Source organism: Lycium ferocissimum, chromosome 4 (genome assembly GCF_029784015.1).
Source record: "Lycium ferocissimum isolate CSIRO_LF1 chromosome 4, AGI_CSIRO_Lferr_CH_V1, whole genome shotgun sequence".
Lineage (NCBI taxonomy): Eukaryota > Viridiplantae > Streptophyta > Magnoliopsida > Solanales > Solanaceae > Lycium > Lycium ferocissimum.
Window position 1 is genome coordinate 23,977,979 of NC_081345.1, and position 19,632 is coordinate 23,997,610.

At 34.6% G+C, this 19,632-nt stretch overlaps 1 protein-coding gene and 2 pseudogenes across 1 annotated transcript; all 3 read left to right on the forward strand.

Annotated features, from left to right (window-relative positions):
* Window positions 1–717: 717 nt before the first annotated feature.
* LOC132051871 (ubiquitin-like protein 5) lies at window positions 718–4,265 on the forward strand. The gene has a single exon (XM_059443122.1). It carries the CDS (start codon window positions 825–827, stop codon window positions 1,044–1,046), a length of 222 nt encoding a protein of 73 aa, XP_059299105.1. The 5' UTR covers window positions 718–824; the 3' UTR covers window positions 1,047–4,265.
* A 9,030-nt stretch (window positions 4,266–13,295) lies between these two features.
* On the forward strand, window positions 13,296–13,685 carry LOC132051872 (ubiquitin-like protein 5; annotated as a pseudogene).
* Window positions 13,686–14,426: 741 nt separating this feature from the next.
* On the forward strand, window positions 14,427–14,949 carry LOC132051873 (histone H3.3-like; annotated as a pseudogene).
* The last annotated feature ends 4,683 nt before the right edge of the window (window positions 14,950–19,632 follow it).

Below are 19,632 nucleotides of genomic sequence, written 5' to 3' on the forward strand. Positions count from 1 at the left end.
TCTCCTCCAATGGCCTTTTTTAAAAATAAAAATAAAATAAAAAAAACCTTTTAGGAGGGACTAGTGATGGAACCCGATGGGTTGTTGTCGTAGTCTATAGTGCAGTGTTTTACTGCTCTAACGGAGAGAGGTAATATCCTTTATGCAGTAAAATACTGCGTTAAAGGTACTTTTGTGCCATTTTTAATACTGCGTCTAAGGTACTTTTGTGCCATTTTTTGTGGGATATTTGATTCTAAGAGCCCGTTTGGATTGGCTTATAGCTTAAAAATTTGTTTGCGACTTATAAGTTTGAAAAAATAAGTTGGGGTAGTCCAACTTATTTTTTTTTATAAACATTCGTTTTAGAACTATAAGTCGCTTTTAGATAAACTAAGTTAAATGGGTCCAATTATTTTTTTGAGAACTTATTTTAAGACAAAATATTTTAATTTTTTGTAAAATAAACACTCAAAAAAAGTAAAACAGCTTATAAGCCAATCCAAACGGGCTCTAAAGTTGCATCTATTACCTTTCAAAGTTGAATAGGACATATTACCCCTTATTCAACTTCAACTAGGAAGGCAATTCCACTTTAACTTGGAAGGCACTGAAAGTTATATTCCCTTATTTAAAAAAAAAAAAAGTAACTAGGTTGCTTGGTTAGAACGCGTCCTATTCGTGTAAGGTTGAATACCAATATATAGAACTCGGTAATTTTGCCAGTTCAGGCAAGGGCGGTGAAGACCCAACACAATATATATTGACCCTTGGCTTGACGCTCTACAGAAAGAAAAACACAAATTTAGGGTTTGCGTTGTTGATAACGAAAGCATAAATCAAAGATGATTGAGGTTGTGTTGAACGATCGATTGGGAAAGAAAGTGAAGGTGAAGTGCAATGAAGATGACACAATTGGTGATTTGAAGAAGCTTGTTGCTGCTCAGACTGGTACACGTGCCGACAAGATTCGTATTCAGAAGTGGTACAATGTCTATAAAGACCATATTACCCTTAGGGATTACGAAGTTCATGATGGCATGGGCCTTGAGCTGTACTACAACTAGATAAAACCACAATAGGTAATTTTAGAGTTTTTGGGAGTTTTATGATGTTTTGTTGAGTTGAGAATTTGGGGTTGATTTTTGTTTTGATATTTTGGTGGGTTGGATTGGAATTCTGCCTTTTGGATTTTTGTTATACGTTTATGCTGTTGGTATGCAAATTTTTTTAATCCCAAGTATTGTTGCAATTTGAGGTTTTCTTTTGTGCTAATTTTGGGAGTTTGATCTGATGGGTTGATTTTATGATGTTATGTTGATGTTCCAACTGCTTATTGCAACATGTTGCTAAAACTATGTAGCACGGCATCAGACATATAGTTTTGCATACACTTGTATGATACCAACAAGTTGACGTCTTTTCTCTTTTAGAACAACAATTATAATGGCTCAGTTTGAAACTAGTAGGCGATTTTTTTTTTTAATTGTAAAAAAATTCTTGAAATTTGTTGCTTGAGTCCTTGAATAAACACCCGGAAGGATAATAATTTGGCTGCTATTCTATGTTTGAATTACCTTTGAACTGTTTTTGATTGGAAGAGGTAGAAATCATGCCTTCTTTTTTGTAATAAGTTTGGGAGAGGTAGAAGTCACTTGTTCTTTAACAAGTTTGGGAGAGGGAGAAATCACAATTTTTTTTGTAATAAGTTTGGGAGAGGTAGAACTCGCGCCTTTTTTTGTAATAAGTTTGGGAGAGGTAGAAGTCACTTTTATTTAAACAAGTTTGGCAGAGGTAGAAGTCAAGTGTTTTGTGAAATACATTTACAAAATTTGACTTTGAAGCTCACCATGAGAATCAGATCACCTGTGTCCAGACTTTCTTTTTCCTTAAATAAAGAACACACTCGACCAACTTTGAAAAGTGAAGAAGAAAATGAATCATGGCTTGTCCTTGGCATAAAAACATGGGACTAGACTCTTTATAGTATGTTGTATCATAGACTCTTTTTTATAGTATGTTAGGACACAACAGCAACGCCTCAAACATAACAAGTTGGGTTGGATATATAAAAAAAAGGTATCCCAGCGCACAAAGCATCCCGCGTTAGCAGGGTCAGGGGAAGGCCGCACCCTTGGGTGTGATGTAGATAGGCTACCCTAATGCGATTAGCGGCTGCATCCACAGTTGAACCCGTGACCTATAAGTCATACAGAAACAACATCACTGTTGCTCCGAGGCTGCCCTTCAGGGGTGTCGGATATGTGGGTTATAATTATCCTTGCCGCTCCATTTAAGTTCTCAATATGAGCTCGAGTGTATGTCAAGCTCAAGGTCTTGGAGTGGTTCAAGAGATCAAGGATGAAGTTCCAAGGAATGACCAATTTTGTAAGTAAGTCCTAAGGCCCATTTGCCATTTATGTAATAGACTAGTGTTGCTATAGATAGTGACATTTAGTGATATTTTCATTAGTTAGCTTTTGGATGAGGAAGGGTTTTACTCCTTTGGTGAGTGTTTTAGGGATTTGTCCCATGCATCTGTTAGGAACTTCTTTGGATTCATTGATGTATGAATTCCATGTATGAGTTCTTTTTTTTTTTCCTCGGTTTTTGTAATGTTTTTTTTTTTTTTTGGGGTAATTTTCTGATTCAGAAAATTAGTGCAATAAACGAGATAACAAGCAATTAGAAGGAATGATGGATAATTCTATAACTAAAATAGCAATAAATCATAGAATGAATCCAAGTAAGAAGAGGAAGAACTCATACATCAATTTACTTAATTTTCTAGAAGCTAGAGAAACGTCCCTAAGTGTCATTGTTTATAGTAGCATTAGTATATTACATAAATGGCCAAATGGGCCTTAGGACTTAATTACCTAGCTAGTCATTCTTTGCAGCTTGATTTCTTGCAGCACTCCAAGGCATTGATCTTGACATATGTTAAATGATGATTTTTTATTGTGCAATCTTTCTACCTTGAGTTATTTGGGTAATTCTATGGTGCGACAATAATGTACTTTAGAACTTATGATATTGGTGAAATATTTCTCTATAGTTATTAAATAAACATGTCTTATTGCCATTAGCACCTAAGTTGTTTAAAACAACTACCAAAGGTTTTTGAGGGTCCTCTTCTTGTTAGATTTTCGTTTATTGATTCAATTGTAATTGAACATCAATTGAGTGATAAGCATATTGATTTGATTATAATTGTTTAACAATACTGATGTGGGGTGGTCGTTTGAACAACATCAGTAGTTGTTTACATGACTGCAAAGTCCCTCCAGCGGTTGTAACTTTTTTTCCCACAAATCTTATCAACAAACACAAACATAGTCCATATAAAATAATACGTGGATATAGATTGAACTGTAGTATATTTTACACCATATGGAAAAGAAACAGCACAATAAAAAGTCCCTTCTTTCTTTAGGTCCACATGTTCTTCTCAAGTGACTGTGTAGCAGTGACTCCCGTGTTGTTCGATGCTTCTTTATTTGGAGCCATGGCATATGCCAGTTTTTTGCTTCCGTTAAGCTTACCTTTATTACTTTGATGAGGCAAGCAAAATGAGTGGTTTTACTCATGATTACTCTAGGGGATTAAATGTGCTAATACGTTAGGCGCCAATGAGCTGCTGGCAAAGCCTTCCGGAAAATCGTTTGTCTATAGAGCAAAGAACCTTGAATAGGCTGGTGGACCTAAATTGAAGCTAGAGATATTCCATGCATGCTCTGTTTGAGGCATTCCATGTGGAAGACGAGGCAAGGTTACTGCCCCGGTAGTGTGTTAGATTCTGAAATTTTGAATGATTTGCTTTTTTGGAGATCAATTGATACATTGATGATTTAAGAGGCTACCCTTAATACTGTGAAGAAGCAGCTTTTGCTGACTTGCTCGTGTGATATTGAGTTACAAGTTTTACTTCTATTCTGTTTCCAGTGCGATTGTTTCCTATAGCATATCTATCTAGTATTATTTTCGGCCATTGATATTTTTCATTATTTCCATGTCTTATTTTAGGTTTATCATGCGATGGAAATACACTGGTGGACGTGTCTCAGCCGCTGTGTTTTAAATAAAAGATTGGTTGTTGGTTTGTAATGTAAAGTTTGGCATGTTTAATCAACTCAGAAGGAAAATGCTCAGCTTTGTGAATGTTATGTGACTGATTGGTATTTTGCCTTGTGGTACAAGGGTTACATATGTGCTCAGATTTTCTTATTAAAAGATGTGGTTGGCGATTATTAATTTCGCTGTAGAAAAGTAAAATTTGTGACTGAGCTTTATTGTTCTTTATTTAACAGTAATGTTTGCGTTACTTCTGAAGAGGTTCTGAACGAGTTGCCAGAAAGATTTAGCAAATTTAGACTGTGGTTTTGTTAAACATGATCGACGGGCAGTTCTCTCATTGCTCGGTTGAAAGTCCTCGATGTGAAAGTTGGAAAAAAGGTTTTAATAATTCTACAGTAGAAAAATTAATGGAGAACAAGTTAAATGATGTAATTGTTGAACATAGTTATTCACTGCGTGAACAGGGGAAAAAGTCTTCTTTGTCTGTATAGAATGGCAGAACGTATAATATAGTAATAACTGACAACTTAAACAGTATTTACTCAGTTTTCTTGAGTGTGGGTATGTTGCGATTGAAGTGGATGTTACATGAAGTTCACTTTCTTATCGGTGGGTTATACTGCTTGGTGAATTTTGATAAATTTCTTTCATTCAGTACGAAGGGATAAAGATCCCAAGAGCAGCCACTACCAAGTAACCTTAAAACTGGCACTATTATAACATGCTGCACTATATTTGCAATTCCCGTCTTTCAAGCTTTCAACTGAGTTGAGCTAATAATTGTGCACCAACATTTTCACATATATTCCGAAATATGGTTTAGCTGCCTTGAAGACTTGTGTTGTGGCTGGGACGTCGTAAGCTTATTATTTGTGTGTTATCATTCCTTCTGAAAACTTAACCTGTCAGAATGAACACACTTTTAACTACTTAATTTTGTTACTCTTATACCTCAACACGCTCTTATACCTCAACACGCTCTTGCACAGGTGTGTCTGATTCTTTTTTCTAGTCCTAACACTTGATAATATAGATGTTTTTTTTTTTTTGGCTTTTTGGATGACAGTGAGATTTGAAAACAAGATTTTTTCATGCTGTTGGACCAGACTGACTTGTGTAAAAAGTTTTAACTACCTGCGAGAACACACTTCTGATGTTTTGGCACTTATCGTGATGCAAAACATACTATCTTCATACTGTGGGAGGAACTTGTAGACCCCTCGCTGAAAGGAACACTTAAGGTTGTGCAAAATCACCATTTGTTAGAAGAGTGGTGATGACTACTTCTATAGCCTGCGGTAATGTTCGACACATAAGCCCTCATTCGACTAGATTACTTGGCTTTCAGATCCACAATTCTGTGAGGAAACCAAGGTATCGATGTTGCAATGTATAATTTGATGGCTTTATACTTCCGAGTTCTGTCCTTTTTTTGTTTTGTATTTTCAAAAAAAAAATAAAAAGGATTAGAATAAAAGGAGATTATATAATCGAAGATCTTATACTTGTGGGAAATGGTACGCTCTCTCCAAAATCTTAGCTGAGGAAGCAGCTTGGAAATTTTCCTGTGGGGATAACAACGTATTCTTCTTTGGCGTTGAAGATTCTACGCTAGCTCTATCCTTCTCTCATCCAAATTTAAGACCTAAGACTCTATGAGTACCTCCAAATTACTCAAATAGAACAAAGTATATCTTCTTAGTAGAAGACACTCAATTCAAGCCTATGGAAGCAAACCATATCTGACTCCAGCGTCTAAGCAGTCACCTATACTTCTAAGAATGGTTACATATCCCCCATACTTATCGGATTTAAGTTGTATACGCTACCATGTACAGCGTATATACAGATTGTTTATAAATTTTGCTCATGATAAAGATTTGTTTTAATTAGCTTATATGTGTAAATATTTTTTACACAGCCCGTGAATAAAACTTAAACTCATAAGTGTCATAACTTTAACAGTATTCCTAAAAGAAGACCGTTGAATTCACAATCAAAATCCGTTGAATTCACGATCAAAATCATGTGAGATGGAAAACAACGTGCTATCGGGCTTTATACTGCCAATTTTGCGTCGCACGAGCAGTGACTATTGTGCCATTCAAGAGATATTACTTCATCGCCAGGGAAACATTATGGCCTATTCTTTTCTATTAACTCGAAGAGTGGAGGAATACTACACAAGAGCCTTGAGTACTCCTTTTTTAGTTATAGTTTTTCTCCTTGTTGGTTTAACAATCCAGTATAGAGATCTACCGGCCTGACTGAGTTAGATTCACACGAGAAACACAAGCCAAAGCAACATTACAATATGATTTAGTTTCGCGCGAGAAAGAATCAATAACAAGCTCTAGCAACGACCTTACAATAGAAAACTCGTGTCAGATTGTTTGTTGTTGCAATATTCTCCTGTCCAAATTGTCTATCCTACTTCCTCTTAGGATTATTTTCAAGGTTGTGCCACATTTCCTAAGTGTCGTACGAGGTTGCATCTTCGGGACAAATATGCTTCATTTTATCTAATATACAAATATGCGACTGGATACAGTGATTTAAGAAAACATTTGGCACATGCTAAGAGAGCTTTTAAAACTTGTCGTCTGTGTCAAAACATTTCTTTAACGTCCTCAAAGGTAAGATGAGAATGAAATACTTAACGAGTTTCAAATATATAAATGTAAATATATATCATTGTTTATGGAACATACAGAAAAATAGTGACATATAAAATTGAGCCTACCATGTGTGAGGAATGCACTAGTCTAATAATTAGGTACTACATAGGTATTTTTATTAGATGATAATCATCGTCTCTAGTACAGGAGTAAATCATTGTGATGATACATGCTGTCCATCATATAGAGTTTTGTAGTGGCTCCCAGGAGTTATTACTTCTCACACTTATTTAAGATAATGGTTCTACTTAAGTCTTTGATACCACAGTAACCACAAACCCCTATTGTCAGTTATTAGTACTAGAGGTGGCAAAATGGGTTAAAAATATGGTTATCCGCCCGATCCAACCCATTTTAAATGGGTTGGATACCCTATCCATTTAATATGGGTCCAATATGAATCAACCCATATTATCCACTTAAAATGTGGGTAAATTAATGGGTAAAATGGATAAAACCCAAAACATATAGAGTGTGTTTGGTATGAAGGAAATGTTTTCAATTTTCCCATGTTTGGTTGGTCAAAATGTTTTGAAAAATATTTTCTCTAGAAAACAAGTTCCTTAACCACCCTCCTTCCCCCACCCCACCACCCCCCACTACCTCCCTCCCCACCCCTATAACCACCCGCCCACCCTTACCCCCTATCACCACCTACCCCCAACCCTTACCTCTCACCTCCCTACCACCACCCCTATCTCTCAACTTTGCAAAACTAGACATTTTGTGAAAGTAGTAACTTTCAAAAATAGCAACTTTGCAAAAGTAATCACATTACAAAAGTAGCCGCTTTTTCAAAATATTACTTGCGAAAAGTAGCTACTTTTCAAAAATAGTCGTTTTGCAAAAGTATTCACTTAAGAAAATAGTCACTTTGTAAAAGTAGTCACTTTTAGAAAATAGCCACTTTGTGAAAGTAGATACTTTTTAAAAATAGTCACTTTTTGAAAGTAGTCAATTTTCATGAATAGTCATTTTGTGAAAGTAGTTACTTTAAAAACTAATCGCTTTGCAAAAGTAGCCATTTTTTAAAATAGCTTCTTTGTGAAAATATTAAAATAACCATTTTTGAAATGTGTCATTTCCAAGATAGTGGTCAATTTTGTAAATTAGCCATTTTTTTAAAGTGACACAAAAATAGCTACTTTTGTATAGTGGCCATTTTTTGAAAAATGACAAAAAATTTGCTTATTTTTGCAAATTTGCATTTTCGATCGTTTTCCAAGAAATAAATTTTTGCAAAAATAACCATTTTTATGTCACTTCATAAAAATGATCAATTTACAAAAATAGTCATTTTTTGTCACTTTTAAAAAATGGCTAGTTTACAAACATAGTCACTTTTTGGGGTGTCTTCAAAGTACAAAGTAGTCATATATGAAATAGACGCTTTGGGAGGGGGGTGGGTGAGGGTTGGGTGGAGCGGTGGTTTGGGATAGGATGGAGTTGGGGTGGGTAGGTAAAGATGAAGTGCGTTCGAGGGTGATCGTTGGGTGGCCGGGATTTGGTTGGGGAGTGGGTGGGGGGGGGGTTGGGTGGATATTTTCCAAAAAAGATTTTCTTTGAGGTCGTGTCATTGAAAAGGTTCGAAGTTCTATTCTTCCCACAAATGTTGAGGTGCAACTATGTACTAGGGATTGGACTTGTGGACAAAATGGCGAATTAATCTTCTCCATATTAGCTACATGAAGCCAACATCTTTGAAGTAGCTTTGGATAATATCCGAGGGGTAACCCATTTTTTAACCGTGTTAAATATGGGCGGGTCGGGTAACTAATCCGTTTTTTGTCAACCCATTTTCGACCCGACCCATATCCGACTCGACCCACCCGTTTGCCACCCCTAGTTATTACTATATGTTATACATTGTGCCATACTATCTGGATGAAGGGGACTTTATCCCCTGCTCATTGAGTTTGTAAGCCTGTCTAACAATTACATCATTTAACTTGTTCTCCATTACTGAAAAAAGAAATTTGTTCTCCATTAATTTTCTACTGTAGAAATATTAAAGCCTTTTTTCACACCCCATAGAGGAATTGTGTCGGGTTTTTAATTGTGCCATATACTCGTCCAAACTATCTATCCTACTTCCTTTAGGGATTGTTTTCAAGGTTGTGCCACATTTCCTAAATGTGGTACGAGGTTGCATCAGCTTTTTAACGCGTGACACGAATGCTTTAGGATATATTTCCTCCATTTTGGTTCATATACAAATATTTGACTGGATAAAATGAAGAGTTAAAGAAAAAAATTGGCACATGCTAAGAGAACTTCTAAACTTGCGGTTTTAAATGTGTTAAAGCGTTTCTTTAGCGGCCTTATGGATAAAAATGTTGAGTTTAAAATATTTAACTTGTTTCGGATACAAATGCAAACATCATTCTTTTTAGAACATATGGAAAAAAAGTGGCATATAAAATTGAGCATAGCATGTTTTGGGAAGGAATTATCATCATACTATTCTAAAAGTGGGAAGATTCTAAGTTGAAAAGTTAAATTATCAAAATGTCCATTAAAAGTTAAACGGCATTTTTACCCCTTATCTAAACACTATTTCTATACCATTTTTACACCAAATAATAAATTTACCGACCAATAAATAATAAATGAATCAAAATATCAATGAAAAGTTGATGGACCTTTTCACCATTTAAGAAAAATATTACCTCTTCAAAAATAATGTGTAGAAACGGAAGAACACTATATTACAATATGCAATGTATCTGGTGCTATTTGGCTTCGGGTTTCTAGCACGTTGTATTTGAATTTTATCATTCAAATATCCTTTTACTTCAAGTCGTTTCTACTTTATGTAGAGAAAAAAAAAATGATATGTCTTTCATTTCTTTATGATGAGAAGGTATTTGTAATTTTTTAAAGGTTTAATTCCATAATGAGTAATTATCGGCTTACAGTGGACTTCACCCTCTCAAAATCGGATTGTGTTAAGATTTGAAGTCCTAAGCAAATGTATAAATTAATAGAAACTGGAGATCAAATCGAACCAAAAACTGGACTCAATAATTTTAAAACGCAAACAGAGCAATCGAAATATTAGAATAGACCATACACGTTTTGATGAGTTATAGCATTTCGCGCTTTGATGATTTGACAAACGAGCCAAGGACCAGGTCCTCCATCAGGTCCCATGGGAGTATTGCACGATACTTAACAGTTGTAAATGCCATTAATCGTCGCTGTATTTAATCGCAACAACACAAAATTGTTGTATGTATCTTTGTGGCTAAAAGCCCTTGAAAAGTCCCCATCAATGATCACTCTCTATTTGGTCTCATATATATATATACTAGAAGCAGCTCTTTCTGGCTAAGAAAAGGGAGAAAACTTATAACATTCAGCAACTTGTGTTGCTTTGTATTTGTACGAAATATATATATATATATATATATATATATATATATATCATATGCTCTTGCCAAAATGATAAGAACCACTTTAAATTCTATGTCCCCTAGATTGTAAAATATTTTAATAAATAAAACTTGTACAGAAAGGTCGGCGGTCATCAAAAGCATTCATAATTGTCTTATATACTAAATATAGTAAGACTTATCTACATATAAAATATAACTAGTTATGTGAGGCCCGTGCTAAGCCCGGACCCAAACTCAAGATATAAAAGTAGATATTTTAACTAAAGAAATATAATTTGTGTTAGTACAAGTGTACAACAACAACAACAACAACCACATTCCCATTGTAGTCCCACAAGTGGGTAGTTATATGAAAGCAAAATTTTCATTCCACTCCTTTAATATTTTAACTTCCATTTTGATGAAATTATTTAATTCAAATCAAATTTGGAACCAGAATTTGACATTATAACTTATGTATCCTAATTTTACGAAGTTATTTAGTTCTAAATAAATAATCTATACATAGTTAATGAACTTTTAAGACAAATACATAATTTAACTTGTGCGATGAATGGAGTGGAGCCGTCCTCTCTTAATTAGGGATTAGGGTTCGAACATGGATATGGAAAAAAAATCTTTGGAGGAAGCGCTCCCCCCCGAATAGGCGCGATGCAGTGCGAATTATCTAGATTAATTGGGCTCAAATGCGGATATCGAGCACCAATCAGAAAATCAAAGAATATGAAAAATGAGGTAGGAGGTTCGATAGCTTTTGAAAAGTAGACTTTAAAAACAAAAAAATTGACTTAAATAAATAAGATTAGGACCTAAAAGTAATTAATTAAAAAGTTTTAAAAAATTTAAAAATTATTGTGAGGACTACAAAAGTCCCCAGGTTCGATAGCTTTTGAAAAGTAGACTTTAAAAACAAAAAAATTAACTTAAATAAATAAGATTAGGACATAAAAGTAATTAATTCAAAAGTTTTTAAAAAATTGGGAAATTATTGTGAGGACTACAAAAGTCCTCACATTTGCTCTTATATATAATAGTAATATATATACACACACACACACAACATGTTGGGACTTTTTGACCTAACACTTGCAAAATCAAAAAAGCTATATTTCTCTTAAGTATGGCTGCTACCTTTCTTGAGGTGTCCACAAGAACAAGATCTCAACCATCAGAGGGACCAGTTCCTGCCACTGAAGACATCTGAAGGCCTTGGGATAGTTGAGTCTTGTTTCATGTTCTTAATTTGTATTCCTACACTGCTTGTCAAGAAGCATCATAGTAGGACAGATTTTAATCTTTGTAACTTTGTCTTCTTGGCTAGAGTTAGCTAAGTATCAGTTAAGTCGTTGGCTAGAGTTAGTCAAGACTTGGAGCTTCGCAATAGAGTTATTGTAAAGGTGCTTACAATGGGTGTATTGTAAGGGTTAGGGATTAACAGTTTAATTCCTAGGTTGCAATAGGTTGTAATTTGAAGTTGCTAGTTTTAGTGAAGTTGAAAATCCTACTGGGGTAGGTCGTGGTTTTTAATCCCTTGAGTAAGGAGTTTTCCACGTAAAATTACTTGCCTTATTTACCTTCTGTCATTATCTGTGAAAACAGCTCAGGGACCTGGTCCCTTAGACTATTTTAGTAAACTCTCAAGTTGTGAACTAGTAAAGTGTGAACCCATAGGTTCTATCACGTTTAAACGGAACTATCAGGTAAATAAAATATGATTATTTCACATAGTTTTGTCATATATAAACACATCAAAATGAATCTCATTACACATTATATGGAATTACCAACCTAAGTTTAGATTTTCATTTTTGCACGTCAAACGATAACTCATCATTTTGTATGCAACAATCAAGTTTGTCGATGGAATAGACTCACTAAGTCATTATTCATCAATTTGAGCTTGCATTCTTTTCTATAAATTCTTCATGTTTTTGTTAGTGCTATGATTTTAATGATGACAAACTATTTCTATGTAGGTACTTTACTCAAAGGAACCCAAAGATGCAGCAAACCTATTGGACATACAAAGCCCAATTGACAAGTAAAGCTTAGTCGGCTGCAAAGGAAAACAACCACGACGTGCAAAGAAAATAAGCCCAAATGAAGCTCAGTCGGCTGTAAAGGGAAACAATCACGAAGTGCAAAGAAAATAAGCCTGTGCTTATTTTTGGAACAAGTACCAGATCAAGTCAAGATTTCAATTGAGTAAGATTACAAAATCTTACGCTATGCCAAAGGAAAGGGAACCAGTCAAGAGATCAATCAGTGCAAATCATGAAGATTTCAAGTTTAATCAGATCAGGATCTACAAGGAAACAAGTACCAAAGTTGAACCATTCAAAAGTCGTACAACATTACATAGCTCTTGCCTTATTCTTGAAAATTAGGATCCTCAATATTCCTAATTAACAAGGATCAATTCTCTTGGGTTGACATCTATGCTGAAAGAGTCTAACAGCTACACAATTGAGGAATATAAATACAAGACTCTAGAGACGAAGAAAAACATACATTTGTCTCATTCTCTTAAGTTCTCTGCTTTATTTTTCATAAACATTGTATTTCTAAGTGATATAGTGTAAACAAAAAAGGAAGGAGAGATATAGTATAGTTTGTGAGGCATTGTATCAAAAGATTATGAGTGTTTTGAGTGTAGACGTAGGAGCTCCATTCAAACAACCATTGTACCAAACCTTTACAAAAGAGCTGCAGAGAACACCCTTGTAACCCAAGGGGACTGGATTAGGATTCACATTAAATCTGAACCAATATAAAATATCTGGTGTTATTTAGTTTCTGCAAGTTAATTTACGATTACTTTATAGTCAACTAGTTTGTTCGGATAGTCGATCGGTTAAACGAAAAAATTACAATTCAACCCATCTGTAATCTCTCAATTTTAATATTTTATAATGTTTGAATTGATTAACATGGGATACCCTTGAGGGCCGACCCATAATTTTGACGCAGAGGGGGCATTAATGACCAAATTCCTTAATGTTGACATGTCAATTGTTACTGTCAAAATTTGGCGTGCAACTCTTTGAAAACTTAATAATTATGCTTGGTTAGAACGCGTCTATTCGTGTAAAAGGTTGAATACCAATGTATACCCCTCTAATTGAAGGGTAATTTTGTCAATTCAGGCAAGGGCGGTGAACAATATATATTGACCCTTGGCTTACGCTCTACGAAAAGGAAAACACAAATTTAGGGTTTGCGTTGTTGATAACGAAAGCATAAATCAAAGATGATTGAGGTTGTGTTGAACGATCGATTGGGAAAGAAAGTGAAGGTGAAGTGCAATGAAGATGACACAATTGGTGATTTGAAGAAGCTTGTTGTCTTTACTCAGGACGGTACACGTGCTTGAGCAAGATTCGTATTCGGAGAAGTGGTACAATGTCTATAAAGACCATATTACCCTTAGGGATTACGAAGTTCATGATGGCATGGGCCTTGAGCTTTACTACAACTAGATAAAACCACAATAGGTAATTTTAGAGTTTTTGGGAGTTTTATGATGTTTTGTTGAGTTGAGAATTTGTGGTTGATTTTTGTTTTGATGTTTTGGTGGGTTGGATTGGAATTCTGCCTATGTGATTTAGGTTATTATGCGCCTTTTGGATTTTTGTTATACGTTTATGCTGTTGGTATGCAAATTTTTTTAATCCCAAGTATTGTTGCAATTTGAGGTTTTCTTTTGTGCTAATTTTGGGAGTTTGATCTGATGGGTTGATTTTATGATGTTATTTTGATATTCCAACAGCTTGTTGCAACATGTTGCTAAAACTATCTAGTACGGCGTCAGACATATAGTTTTGCATACACTTGTATGATACCAACAAGTTGACGTCTTTTCTCTTTTAGAACAACAATTATAATGGCTCAGTTTGAAACTACTAGGCGATTTTTTTTTTTACTTTTTTCACACTACATTTCACTAAAAACTACAATTTCAAAAATTATGGCCAAACACAACTCTAACTCTAACTTCAAAAATTCCAAAAAAAGTTAAAAAGTTTTTGGTAAGAAAACAATTGCAGAGTCCTTTTAGATCCACGTGGCAAATATTCATTTGTTACTTTAATAGCACGTAGATCACTATCCGGGTAATCATCGCCTCTCCAATCTACACCGTTAATTCAAAATTTCAATCAACGGCCTTGCCAAAAATTTCGAACTCTTGTCCAAATTTTCAACCTTGCCGCCCTCCATCTCTTTGCATAAATCCCCCATTACCCATTTCACATTGTCACCATTCTAGTAGAAACTCCAACTTTTCTCAATATATACAATTAAAATGGCACGTACCAAGCAAACGACACGCATGAATCCACGGTGTGGAAAGGCACCAAGAAAACAATCGGCCACCAAGGAGCCGCCACAGAAGTCGGCCCGACGGCAGGAGGAGTGAAGAAGCCTCACCGTTTCGGAGCCAGAACTGTTGCTCTTAGAGAAATCGGAAAGTACCGTAAATCTACCGAGTTGTTGTTGATAAGGAAATTGCCGTTTCGAGAGGCTTGTGAGGGAAATAGCACGATTTCAAGACGGATACGAGGTTTCGGAGGCCGTTTTATTCTTTGCTCTACAAGAGGCCGCCGAGGCGTATCTCGTTGGGCTCTTTGAAGACACAAATCTCCGTGCAATTCATGCTAAGAGGGTTACCATTATGCCAAAGGATATTCAGCTTGCTAGGAGGATTCGTGGTGAAAGGGCTTAGGAAGAAGATTGTTGTTATGGTTAAAGTTGATTAGTGTTTATCTGTTTGATGTAAATCAGTATTCTAGATCTGATCAAGGAAATTTGTAGTACTTTTTGTTCAATTTGGAGCAAAAGCATTGATTCTTGCGTAACATGTCAATTAGTTTATCTGTTTGATCTTTTTGTTTACATCTGTTGTTGGAATTCTAGGGTTAGGTGGTGTAATTCTAAGGAGTAGCTGATTTCAGCATGTGTAAACTGTTGGTTTATCAGGATTTTGGAATCTGATTAATGAAATTTGTATTTTGTTTAATTAAAGATCTTGCATTTACGTTTGTTTTATTTGCTCTCTATTGAAGGTGGAAGCACTACTTGGTGTTTGATGGTTGATTATTTGTTTAGGGGGGATTTAAAAGAAATATCACACATTGGAATGTATCGATATAGTGTGCCTTTGTTCTTACCTTATGCTGATGTAGCTATGTATTTCTAGTTTTTCTATACTTAGATCTCTCAGCAAATTATATTATCCTTGTAACATTTGTATATTAAAATTAAACAGGGACAATGAACTATACCTGTCTCTTGTGTTTTACACGTTCTGCTGAGCAGTTTGTCTATGTAGGAAATGGAACCTCAATACAAGCAATTCCTGAGTTTTGAGTAACTTGACATTATTAGTTCAACATGAACTCTTCTCTTTGGCCTAGGGCATTGCTAAAATTTTGCAGTTCCCTTATCATGTGTACGTACAGCAAGGAAGACAACTTACATAGTATTGAACTATTGATGCCGAACTCTTCCATGTTGCAGAGGCCTACTGAATTTTGTATCTTAATCTTAGCTGAGTAAGGGCTGCTTGATTCATAATGTATCGGTCCTTCTTTCCAATTGTAAGTGACATCTAGGTTCCTATGCACTTCAGGGTTTTTGATTTCGGCCAATAAGTTGAGTTGCTTCTTCTTATTAAAAAAATAAAATAAAAATCAAATAAAGTATTCACACCAAATTGCCTTAATATATAATTCCTCATTGCTATCACAAGCATCTAATTAAAGTAATCGTACATGCAGTGAAACTATTACCAAGGAAATACAACAAAAATATTAATAAGGTCCTCTCAATTAACAAATTCAATATAGTAATCATGTCCGACACAGAAAACAAAAGGGAAATCTAAAAAGTAGTCACCTTTAGAATTAACAAATCCAAAACATATTAGACTTACTAATAATTTTGAATACATCGGTTGATGTCTAATGAGTAGGGTATATTTGATTCATTACCCTACTCATTAGACTGGACATATAGGTAATGAGCTAATGTCTAATGGATAACCATTTTCGGCTTATATAAGATACAAGAAATTCGAATATTCAAAAATTCGAAATTCAAATTTTTTTAATAGTAAATCCGTAATTCAAAAATCCAAAATGTTCTGATTTCGGTTGAAAATTCAAGTTTATCCAAACTATGCACACTGCTAAGTTGCATCTATTACCTTTCAAAGTTGAATAGGACATATTACCCCTTATTCAACTTCAACTAGGAAGGCAATTCCACTTTAACTTGGAAGGCACGGAAAGTTGAATATTCCTCTATTTATACACAAAAAAAAAAAAAAAAAAAAGACAGTAAATTGCTTGCTTGGTTAGAACGCGTCTATTCGTGTAAAAGGTTGAATACCAATGTATACCCCTCTAATTGAAGGGTAATTTTGTCAATTCAGGCAAGGGCGGTGAACAATATATATTGACCCTTGGCTTCACGCTCTACAGAAAGGAAAACACAAATTTAGGGTTTGCGTTGTTGATAACGAAAGCATAAATCAAAGATGATTGAGGTTGTGTTGAACGATCGATTGGGAAAGAAAGTGAAGGTGAAGTGCAATGAAGATGACACAATTGGTGATTTGAAGAAGCTTGTTGCTGCTCAGACTGGTACACGTGCCGACAAGATTCGTATTCAGAAGTGGTACAATGTCTATAAAGACCATATTACCCTTAGGGATTACCAATAGGGAAGATAAAACTCTAGGTAGTTGACATAGCTAATCCCAAATCTTTTCTTTCTCTCTCTTTATTTCCTTTTACTTCCCCATATTCTTTATTAGAATTACAACTAAAAAGAAGAGCCTTTTAAGTCTAGGCCACACAAACAGTTAAATTGGATACACTCGAATATAACTAAAGAAATTTGCAGCCATAATGTGTTAAAGCATTTAATGAATTTTTACGTATTTGATGTTTGGATACGCATGAAAGGGAATAGGACTCAGAAAATTCGAAATTTCAGTTAAAACATCATGTATCTTCATATTCTTTTCTTCTAATTATAGAATGCTGTCTATAGAAAAAAGAAAAAATATTTTCTTCTTTTGCTATCACAAGCATCTAATTAAAGTAATCATACATGCAGTGAAACTATTACCAAGGAAATACAACAAAAATATTAATAAGGTCCTATCAATTAACAAATTCAATATAGTAAAATCATGTCCGACACAGAAAACAAAAGGGAAATCTAAAAAGTAGTCACCTTTAGAATTAACAAATCCAAATATATTAGACTTACTAATAATTTTGAATACATCGGTTGATGTCTAATGAGTAGGGTATATTTGACTCATTACCCTACTCATTAGACTGGACATATAGGTAATGAGCTAATGTCTAATGGATAACCATTTTCAGCTTATATAAGATACAAGAAATTCGAATATTCAAAAATTCGAAATTCGAAATTTTTTAATAGTAAATTCGTAATTCAAAAATCCAAAATGTTCTGATTTCGGTTGAAAATTCAAGTTTATCCAAAATATGCACACTGCTAAGAGCCCGCTTGATTGCAATATAAAGTCAAGTTGGCATAAACCGAAAAAATAAGTTGCAGGGTAGTCCAACTTATTTTTTTTGGTTTATAAGTTTGCTTTTACTTATGTCGCTTTAGATAAACTAAGTTAAATGTCCAATTATTTTTTTGAAATTATTTTAAGACAAAATGACTTTCAAGTTGTCATTTTTTAAAACACTCAAAAAAACAAAACAACTTATGCCCAAACTTATGCTCGAATCCAAACTGCCTAAGTCTTTTTTTTGTTAGGTCATTTTGGTTCCCGACACTGCTCTCAGCACTAGTCATCATACTTTTTTGCTCAAACGAATTCAACTAAGTCAAACGACTTCTAGATAAGTAATAGTATATACTAAAATTATAATTTGTAGATTGATCCATGTGAATATTACCCATTTCTAGATTAACTCAGCCAGAAGTAGAAAAATAATTGTAAATTTGTAGTGACATCACTTGTCACTTGTAACAATACGAGATGGTATGTCCCGTGCAGTGCACGGGCCCAATTATTTCTTGATTTATTGCTAATTAACACATGTCTTAAGAAAATGAAGAAAAAATTAGGCTTTGTGTGATGTGGAGAATTACGATGTCATGAAATTCAGAAATTACAAATTTTGAATTTGCTGGGGTAAAAATCGACAATAGATATTGCAACTCTATGTGGCAATTGAAATTGCATTTCGGGATAACTTGTATAAAAGGATATCAATAGGTTTATGTAACCAAACATCTAAATTCGAATCTATATCAATTTTACGATGTGTTAATTTTTCTTTAAGAGATAATACAATTGTTACATATAAATATGTGGTTATACTATATTCTTTTAATAAAAATGAACATTTGAATTGTAAGAATTATCAAAGAGATATTTTTTTTTGTAGTTAAAATTATGTATTGAAAAGCTACTTGATTTTAAATAGTGAAGGGTGGTGAGTAGTGTAAACGAATTGCGAGTCCGGAATCAAAAAATGACGCCAAAAAAGTGCTTTTGAACCAAAATATCCCAAAAAAAAAAAAAGTGACAAAACTACCTTTAGCGTAGTAATTTACTGAGCTAAACCCCCCCCCCCCCCCCCTCCCTCACTTTTTTTTTTCTTTTTGGTTAGCCCCTCTTTATTTACACTTTTTAACATACTTTGACCATAAATTAATCATGCTTCGGGACCTCAAAACTTCAATATTTTATATAGAAGCCTACTTATTTTTATGCGATTAATAAGGTAGGCTCAATACATCAAGGATAAGCAAAACTTCGGATTGACATTTTAGTGGTTGAAAAGTGCTCGAACTCCATTTTTGTTTGAAGACTTAGGGTCATTAGCTTTAAGTTCTTTATGAAAATACTTAAACTTATTCATTAATAATAAACCGAAAGTAGTAAAAATACAATCATCAAAAAAAGAAAAAACTTAAAATACATTCATCAATTCATGCCCTTGAGTTGATGAAAAACTAAACATACTAATACTCTTCAAAATAACAAGAGAAAAGACATCATTTGACCCCTGAACTTGGCACGAAAACTTAGTTTAGCAACTAAACTTAAGTTGTATTTATTTACCCCCCTTAACAACTTTCAAGTTAATTAAATACCCCCCTTAGCGGCCTGGACCAGTTGAGATCTAGGTTTTGTTCACCACTCGCCTAGTGATTGGTCCACGTCATTAAATATTTTTTTAATTATTTTTATTTATTTAGTTTTTCTCTTTCTTCTTCATTCTTTCCCTATTTTATTATTTTATTAAAAATGGACCCCACCGCAGCCACCACGCCACCACCACTGCCGCCTCCACCACACCACCACCGCCGCCGCCACCACCACGCCAACCCCACCCCCAACCAAACAACCAAACCCACCTTCTTCCGCCTCCACCCCCACCCCAGCTGCAACGAAAAAAGAAAACTCAAATTCATTGTGATTTACCTCCATTATCATC

What these genes read in the sequence shown, in the direction of transcription:
- LOC132051871 (XM_059443122.1), top strand. Translation starts at nt 825, where the DNA reads ATGATTGAGGTTGTGTTGAACGATCGATTGGGAAAGAAAGTGAAGGTG.